The sequence below is a fragment of the Chelonoidis abingdonii genome, chromosome 2 (genome assembly GCF_003597395.2).
Source record: "Chelonoidis abingdonii isolate Lonesome George chromosome 2, CheloAbing_2.0, whole genome shotgun sequence".
Classification (NCBI taxonomy): domain Eukaryota; kingdom Metazoa; phylum Chordata; order Testudines; family Testudinidae; genus Chelonoidis; species Chelonoidis abingdonii.
Window position 1 is genome coordinate 217,861,898 of NC_133770.1, and position 9,391 is coordinate 217,871,288.

Sequence of the window (9,391 nt, forward strand, 5' to 3'; positions counted from 1 at the left end):
GAGGAACTGATGTTACTCCCTTTCCATCTAGCATCTGGAGCAGGGTCTCCCTTCTCCATATCTCATCCCCAGGATATATATAACTCTCCAGTGTGATAACAGTTCATCAAATACTCGAAGGAGGGTGTTGACTGATTCTGATGGGAACTATGAAATATATATATTGAATTATTATCTCAGTTATCCATATTAAAGATGTAAATTCTGCCTTGCAGTTACAGAAGGAAAAGCACCTTGCTTACCTGACAGGTGCCGAAGTGCAGCTAGACCAGAAAAGCTGTGCTTTACCTACTCAGCTAAATTTCATCAATGGAGCTTATCAGTTTGGCAACACTCCCAACAGTCATTTGCTGTATACACTTTCTCAGGCATCGCTGACAGACAGGTAATGCAACAGTTCTCCACTCAACTTCTAATGCTGTATTCTTCAGTGAACCTTGAGCCTAGCCTTTAGGTGGTAAGCATTATGATTTCCCAGTGTGCATCTCTTTGGGAATAATGACGTTCTGTTAAGGGCTTGACAGAGAACTTTTTCTCCCAATCATTGTTTCTACAAAACAAAACTGAACAGGTTACCTAGAATGAGATGCTTGAATTTAGTGCACATTGAGGCCCAATCCAAGAATCTAAATCTGCTGGCTTCAGCCCACATTCAGAAATGTGAATGGTGTACCATATAATTATGATTCCAAAAGCCACTGTTGTGTTAACAAATTGTTCAACTTGTGTTTATAGGTCAAACACTCTCCCTCTACATTCCATTATAACAGTTAAGACCAGACTGGGTGCCTCTGTTACTGGTTTCTGGGATGGAGCTCTGAGAGAGATGACCGGGTTTTTCAGAATAGTGTCCTTGTCTGTCAAAGTTCCTTCTTCTCTTGGTTTGCCAAAACTAGAATTGAGGACACACTATATGGCCCTTCTGTTCAGAGAGGATTTTTAATTAAATTCAGTGGCTTCCAAACAGTGAAGGTAGCCGCTGGCCTTGTCTGCTCTATATTCTCTACAGTACTGAGTACATCATCAGTATTCAAATACTTAATAGTAATCTCACTTCACTGTACTGGTATTATAGGAATATGTATGTTTGTTCCAAATGAATTCACATGTAACTTCCTGCATACCACAATGACAATAAATATAATGTTTCTGATCACATTTATATCCAGTCTTATACTGATAATTCCAACAACTTCAGTGAAGTGACTCCTGATTTACACTGGTATAAGTGAGAGCAGAATCTGGCCCCTTGCATCTTTCCAAAGGGTATGAAAAGGGTATGACAGTAAACAAAACAAGGCCATATTTTAATATCTTCTCTGATCCTCTTTCCACTAAAGGTCACATTTTTCAGTAGACGTACAGACTGCATCATCGGGAGGACTGATATTTTTTGTGGGAAATAAGCCTGAGAGCTCTTATATGGCTCTTTACATTTCCAAGGGACGTTTTGTCTTTTCATTTGGTGCTGGAGGAAAGAAAATTAAAATCAAAAGCAAAGCAAAATACAATGATGGGCAGTGGCATACTGTAAGTATTACACCAGTTAGGACAGAATTAACTGTGTGAACCATTGCAAAACATGAACCATCGCTTAATATGCACAGTCGTAAGTGCTCAGCATTTTCAAATGCTGGGAGTATATTCACCTCAACCTTGTGGAGATAGTTATTATGACTGAAGGTTCATGTGGATGACAGGTCTTCATTGTCAAAAAGCTGGTGGCAGTGGCCTAGTTCTAATGCAGTTAGTATTGTAACAATACTTGTATTACTTTAGGAAAGTTCCCCAAAAAAGGGAACATTAAGGTAGATAGCATGTGTCTGTGGGGGAGGGACATTATGGTATAAGGCATTATTCTGATCCCCATTGGTGTTTATTTAGAAAGTCAGTGGAATTACTCTTATTATATACCAGAGTAAGGAAAAACAAGGAACCTGGATAACTGATGTGCAAAATACTCCCCGTTTTTGAATGGTAAGGTATTTGAAAATGCATTTTGCCCACCTACTTTCTTTATATTTTTGCTAGTTTCAAATGAACCTCAAAAAATGTGTGCAGATTTTAGGACTATACTGTCTATAACTTGATGGATAGGGTTTTCAGAAGTACCAAAATGATTTAGAAGCACAAGTTCCATTGACTTTCATTGGGACTTGTGTGTCTACCTCACATAAGTGATTTTGAAATCCCACCCAATGTGTCTAATGGTAATTATGCTTTCCTCCACAAAGGTGGTATTCAGTATGCATGGGAAAATTGGCCATCTTGTTATTGATGGTCTGAGGACCAGGGAAGGAAAACTGGCAAGTAATTCCACCTTCAGCACTAAGCCACCAGTCTATCTGGGCGGGCTTCCATCCCTGAAAGTACAGGTAAATAATGGAGATTTTGAGGGTGTTTTTTTCATTGTACTGTAAATGAAGACACTGAAGTATTGTAAAGAGAGGTCATAATAATGAGAGGGAATTTAGATCATCATCATTTAGACTAAGGTCATCTATACATGGTGTCCACAAATTCCTAATTATAGACACCCTCCCTTCCCCAGCTATGTGCTCAGCCCTCAAATTATCAGCATTTCGGTCTAGAAATTGATCGCAACCATGTGCTGCTCCTGATTCCTCTTTACCTCCAAAAGTCAAATTCCTCTTTTCTCCAAGAGCACCTCTTCCCCTTAGAGTGTTCACTTCAGCAGAAACTTAAGGTGTCTCCAGCTGAACTAGATTTAGTAATATTCAGTACCAGAGGGAGGGATTCCCACTTACTAATCACTGTGATTTTAGGAGGAATTATAGATGTAAAACCTGATTCTAATCTTAGGTATGCATTGCCTCTGTTACCTTTAAAAATTACCTGTTAGGTATGTGCGTCACTACACAATAGTTGTTTAGGGTGAGTGGTTAGTATTTGAAATCAGAATTAGGCTGTTAGACCATCAACATTTTGATGTGTCATTGGAAGACAGCTATTCTACAAATAGGATTTTGCAATAACCCTTTCAAGATTTCAACTTTTCTAGCATGCTTGACTCTTTCGTGGTTTACTGGTATTTCTTTCATGACATAGTACACATTTTCACTGTATCAGGGACAGTCGTTTGGTGCATTTCATACTTGGGTTTTCCACCATCAAACAGTGCTAAAGAACTGCTTGGCTGATCTGTTATTAAAATAATAGCCATCATGCTTTAATTTGTTATATTAAGTATTATTATTATTATTATCATTACTCATGTTTTTAAATATGTTTTCAGAATATACCAAGAAAGAGTTTTGTAGGCTGCCTGAGAAATTTTAAAATGAATGGAAAGCTCCTGAATACTCCTCATCGAAACACTGGTGTCCCTCCATGTTTGGATGGCTCTTTGGAGACTGGGATATATTTCTTTAATGAAGGGGGATATATTGTCATTGGTAAGTAGTGTAGCAATCGCTACGTGGAGCTATGTCTTTCTTATATAATCCACATAGATAGAGACATAGATATATAAATATCAGTTTATTATATCATATAGATATATCTCCATGTTGTACATGTATATATAGATGATACCCTTCCCCTTTTTAATGTTCTGTTCTAATTATTCTCCCTCCTCCCTTCTCACACCTGCAGATAACTCTTTTGTGATGGATTTGGAATTTAAGATCATATTTAACATTCGTGTGAGAAGTCTAACAGGTGTCCTACTCCATACTGGAAATAAACAAGGCAACTATTTAACTGTTTACATGGAGGCAGGAAAGGTGAGTGTGGGGTTTATTTCTGTTTGAATTGTATTACCATAACTAAGAAGAAAGACATCTTACTTTGAACACCAAATTAACTTCGTACAAAAAAAAAACAAATTAAAAAGACATTTGAAAACTTCATGATGGTGTCTTATAACCATCTCTGAGGAACGTGAACCTTAAATTTGCTGTCATACCAGTATGAGCAGCTTCCACTGTATGCATGCAGGCTTCCATCAGGCAGCTCCATGATAGTCAGTGCACGGTGAAGGGAAATGTCAGAGAATCCTTATCTCCTCAGGACAAGGAACACCTGTGGTACTCTGCTCCTACAAAAATCTACAAGGGTTTAGGCCAGTGGATCATGGAACCATGTGTCCTCACTTCTCCTTTAGCCTTCACCAGGCTGCTAAGAAGAGTATTGGAGCATTGACTGCTCTGTGCAGCTCCCTGTGTAGTTTCTCTGTAGCTTTCTGTACACACCCACTGCAGAATCTCAGCAGTTCTATTTCAGTATCTTTTTCAATAGCTGAAGGGTGTGTCAGGGGAGTTGAAGGAAACCCAGGGAAGGAGGCAAGGGAGTGGATTTATGTATGTATAGAGCAATGTTCCCAAACTTTAACAACCTGTGAACCCCTTTCACCAAAATGTCAAGTCTCGTGAACCCCCTCCTTTTCTCTTTTACCTGAGTATAAACTATAAAAGCAGTGATCTTGGAAATATAAAATTTGTTTTTATGACATGCATATTACACACTATTATTATTTATCATTACACTATTTTTATTATTATGAAAATGGCAACACAAGATCTCCCTTTCATAGCTTGTATCACTTTGAATAAGCCTGTTATAAGACAAGGCTCCAATGTTTCATTAAGAAGTATCAGATGTGAAACAGCATGAAGGTATCTAAGAACCCAACTCAAAAGAGTTCCTCCTGCCCAAGCATTCAGGTCTTGAGCAGCTCAGGCAAACAACACACGTTACAACAAAGCTTAAACTTGTTCTTCATAATAATTTAAAAAAAAATACTAGCTGCCTATTTAATTTTAAAAACAGCAAAAAATATCCACCTCCCTTTCCATTACTTATAAGGAGTCTTGAAGTTTAAATCTTCTCAGTATGATAGATATGCTTGCTTTGATCTACTTAGTTCGTGGAAGTCCAGGGGCTCCGGGCTGCTAGTCCTGTGCTGCCTGGGGCCCCTGGGGACAGCTCTGTCTGCCATTAGGGAATTTTTTCCTGAGAACCCCCTGTAACATTTCGTGAACCCCTGTTTGGGAACCACTGGTATAGTATACACTGTCCTCTCTTAGGACTCTGTAAATGGAATCTACCTTCCTTTAAGGAAGAGCGTTTGGGAATACAAATATTTTGACTGTGCCTTTTAAAGTGTTGGTGAAATGCACCAGTCAGTGAGTTCAGTAAATTGTTTAGAGTTGGATAGTCTCTTGTCACTCTTTTCTTTTCCCTAGTAAATTTAAATATGTTTTACAGGTCACTGCCTCTGGAAATAATGGTGCTGCAGAGTTCCAGACATCTGTCACTCCTCAGCGGTCTCTATGTGATGGACAGTGGCACTCCATAGCAGGTACTGTATCCTCTTGCCTGCTCTTCTGAAACTGGAATGGATGGGGAAGAACAAAAAAGATTGCTGCAGCCCTAAATTTAATGCCTATCCCCTTATATACTAAATAATTCCATTGCTGTTTTTTTTGAGAACACTCTTTAGAATAACAACAGGTTGTAATTATTTAAGACTGCATGTCGGGAAGAGAACCTTTGGGCTTTTATGTTGAACACTTTCTCATCCCCATAGGTATTTTGGTATATGTCAGTTTGACTTGGAAATATAGCGAAATAAAACTTCCCCTATAAATCACACTCCTGCAAGACAAACACTTCTTAAAATAGTAGGTCATGGCTAGTGGATGCTTGACTGGAACAAAGTTACTGATTTACCAAATTCCTTACAGTAACTCAGAAACAGAACATTGTGCACCTAGATGTGGATGCAAAGAGCAACTACACCATTGGATCATCTGCCTCACTTTCTGCTAATGTGGGTCATCCACTTTATTTTGGAAGAGTTCCAGGTAATATTACTTCAAGTTAATGTTTCGTTGCTCCTCCTGGTGTTTTGTTTCTTTTTATGAAAGAAAAAAAATCAAACACACTATGGGCCATATCATCTCCTATAAGGGAAAAAACACTCAGGTGACAGGAGACTTAACTTGTATTATCTCATCATTTTTTGTCAGGTAGGCAGGGGCTTGCACACTCTCTCTCTCTCTCTCTCTCTCTCTCTCTCTCTGTCTACAGTACAGGCAGGCATAGCCCTGTAGCATAGATGCAGCCTATGCCATTAGAAGGCATTTTTCTGTCTATGTAGGAACACCGCCTCCCTGAACAACATTAATTACCTCAACAGAAGCACTCTTCAGTCGACATAGCTATGTCTACACTGGGGCTTAGGCTGGCATAGCTACATCGGTCAGGGGAGTGGTTTTTTCTTACCTCAACTTACATAGCTATGCCAATATAACTTTCATATGTCAACCAAACCCGCTCCACCACCCACCCCCAAATTGGTAGGGGGTCTACCACTTGAAACACAGAGATATATTATCTTTGGAGGTCAATGCCATTCATTGTGGACCCTGTGTGTTTGCACTGCTTCTCAGCCTCCCCACCACCCCCAAGTCTGCCTGGCTCCATCAGGGTCTGTGCTATCAGTACCTCTCTACTAGCCACTAGCCCTAGTCCCACCATCAGGGTCAGCTTTTTTGTGCTGCAGGAGTCACCATTCTGTTATGTGAAATTTGGGGCAGGAGAGAGGGAAAAAATGCTACTGTAGAAATGAATTGGGGCACTGAGGAAGGCAGAGGTAGCTACAGACCTGACATTTCCTCTTTTCTGCATCCTGCACCACCTCAAGCTAGGTCCGTGAGCCAAAGGAACTCTGACTAGCCACCAGGGTAAAAAGGGGGTAACACTATAAACATTACAGTATTTATATTGGATCTGATGGCCCCTCTCTGTTTTCACCCAGTCTACATTAGGTGTTCTCGGGATGTTCCAGTTGGGAGTAAAAACTGATGATGTAGTCTGATATTTTCATTTATACAAAGTCCTGTTTCTCTGAATGCAGGAGGAACCAAAAGCAGAACGGAGTAGCTTCTTAGCTTACAGGCCCAAACTTCCTTCAACCAGCACCCCCAACCCAGCGCTTCTCTCTAGGCTTCTCTCAGGGTCACTCCATGCTGTCTCAGTCACTGCCTGGTTGTGTGTTTCTCCCTCTGCACCCCACCAAAACAATGCTCACAAAAAGCCACTCCACCCATATAGTCCAGAACTCCAGGGAAGGTTCACATACTCCTTTTGTTATAGGTGAGGGCTTGAGATGAATTTATCCTTCCAGTTACATTAACTGAAGGGTTTCAGAGTAGCAGCCGTATTAGTCTGTATCTGCAAAAAAACAGGAGTACAATTTGTTAGTCTCTAAGGTGCCACGAGTACTCCTGTTCTCTTAACTGAAGGGTGTATTCACACCCCTCAATCTCACTGAGGTTTTAACTCAACTCATAGCAAGGTTTTACCCCATTCATTACAGCAAAGCATGATAAAATGTGCAATAATTTTTAAAATTATTTTATTTGCAATAGTAAATTAGTTTAGTTCAACTTGGAATGTTGGTGTCATATTACATTCTGAAAGCAAAGACTAGCTAATCCTTTCAGTAACTAAATGGAACATCTTAAAGCCACCAGCCTGTTGTATTCAGTGCTTTACAAAACAGCTCTCATTATTTAGCTGCTCTTTCTTCTTTGTCTTTACAGCAAATTTGGAAACACCTTTGCTTCCTGTTCAGGACTCATTCCTTGGCTGTCTGCAGAACATTAAAATAAATGACAAAGCTGTCTCTGTCAGCAAAATTTCAGAGGTTCATGGTGCAGTCAGCTTGAATGGATGCCCTGCCAATTAACTCTGCCATTAATAATAAGGGAATTATTTGTACCCTCGTTGCATTGGGTCTCCTGATGTACTGTATGAATTACTGCAATATGGGTTCTCCTTCCCTGATCACTGTGTTACTCTCGTCAATTATGATGTTCAAAACGGCTTACAAGTTGATGCATCTTCTGGAATGGTGGCCTGTGCCAAAGCTAATTAAAAGTATTGGCTTTGTTAGACTTCTTATTATATTTGATTGCTTTCCCTGGCAATTCATTGGGTATGTGAGATATATACACAAAATATAAAATAGTATTGTTTATACACATAGTGGGCCAAATGCTGCTTTCATCCTCCCTGGTGTAGCATTAAACTAACTCCATTGACTTAGCTGGAGTTATTTTGGGTTTACGCTGGTGTGAGTGACTGCAGAATCTGGCCTAAAGAAAGAACTTTTTAAAAATATGTACATTTATTTGGGTTGATGAACAGCGTTTATACTGAAGTGTACATTAATGTTAATAATAATATAAATGGAGTTTGAAGCACTTTAAAGAGTGGAACTCTGGAAGATTGTTGCTGTGTTAAGAGTTCTAGGGCCAAATAAATGGAATATCCTCTTTTAAAGTCTTCCATATTCTTATTTGGTTGTAAAATTCTTTTAACACGGCTTTTTCCTTAACTTGTTTCTCATTGTGGCCAAATCCCGCTTGGTTTATGTGAGTAAGCCCATTGATTTCAAGGAGACAGCTTGCCTGAGTAAGTGGGACTGGGCCCATCGTTTCTGGTCAACAGAATTTAGATATGAAACACTTCTGATTAGGATAACTTTCCCTGTGGCTTTCAGAACCAGGATAGAGGCTCTGTTTGTTTTCCTGATGAAACAAAGACAAGACTGATTTATTAACACTGAAGTCCTGAGCACACTGTCACTCATACAGCACAAACTGCAACACTAAAACCAAGAAAATGCTTTGTTTGACATTCAAGTTTGTCTGACCATGATCCCTTACCCTACAGAACCCTGTTTGCATTGTTATTATGGATATGGGGCTGGGGCTGCGCTGAGTAGATGCCGTGGGGCTTCAATCACCACATTCATTCAAACCCAGCATTTTCACTCTGTTTAAGTATTAGTCCACTCCCCAGTACACAGCCCCTATCCTTGTCTGAAAACTGCACTCGCTCTGCATCTTCCAAAGCTCGGCAAGTCTCTTTGGAAGCTCTTATGTTGTTCCTAAAGCCAGCCACTAGGTGGCATAAGATAGCAGTATAAACAAACCTCAGGTCCCACAGACTGTGTGGTTCATCTCCATGATGTGTCCAATGCCTTCCAGCCCAAGATTCAGCAGTGCCGTCTACGTTTGTGTTTGGCACGGCATGCAATAAGGGTAGTAAAACATGCTGCCTAGCAAAATGCCCCTTATGGATTTGAGCATTAATTTCATAAAAAATCTTCTGGCTTCAATGTGTGTGTTTGAAAATCAAACCCGAAACTCTCCATTATACCAAATCTGCGTGTTGCTCCTTTTTCTGTGGCTATTCTCTTTGCCCGTATGGAGGATTCTGTAGCCGCATAGCCAGTGTAGTTCTGCTCCTTTATGGTAAGGGGTGGACAGAGTGTGGGGAAATGGCACAGAGGATGAGCTGTGACAGGGACTAGAGGATATGGTGCTGCATGGATCCACCTGTGTAACACCCTTGG

General features: G+C 40.1%; 1 protein-coding gene across 1 annotated transcript in view; it reads left to right on the forward strand.

Moving 5' to 3' along the window:
- Nucleotides 1-7,923, forward strand: part of LAMA3 (laminin subunit alpha 3) — a 181,878-nt gene extending 173,955 nt beyond the window's left edge. The window contains exons 69-76 of the mRNA XM_075062974.1: nucleotides 216-385; nucleotides 1,341-1,530; nucleotides 2,235-2,375; nucleotides 3,257-3,416; nucleotides 3,616-3,746; nucleotides 5,230-5,323; nucleotides 5,709-5,828; nucleotides 7,572-7,923. Coding sequence (XP_074919075.1) covers nucleotides 216-385; nucleotides 1,341-1,530; nucleotides 2,235-2,375; nucleotides 3,257-3,416; nucleotides 3,616-3,746; nucleotides 5,230-5,323; nucleotides 5,709-5,828; nucleotides 7,572-7,717 — 1,152 coding nt within the window. The 3' untranslated portion in view covers nucleotides 7,718-7,923. The remainder of the gene's footprint in view (nucleotides 1-215; nucleotides 386-1,340; nucleotides 1,531-2,234; nucleotides 2,376-3,256; nucleotides 3,417-3,615; nucleotides 3,747-5,229; nucleotides 5,324-5,708; nucleotides 5,829-7,571) is intronic.
- Nucleotides 7,924-9,391: the final 1,468 nt, after the last annotated feature.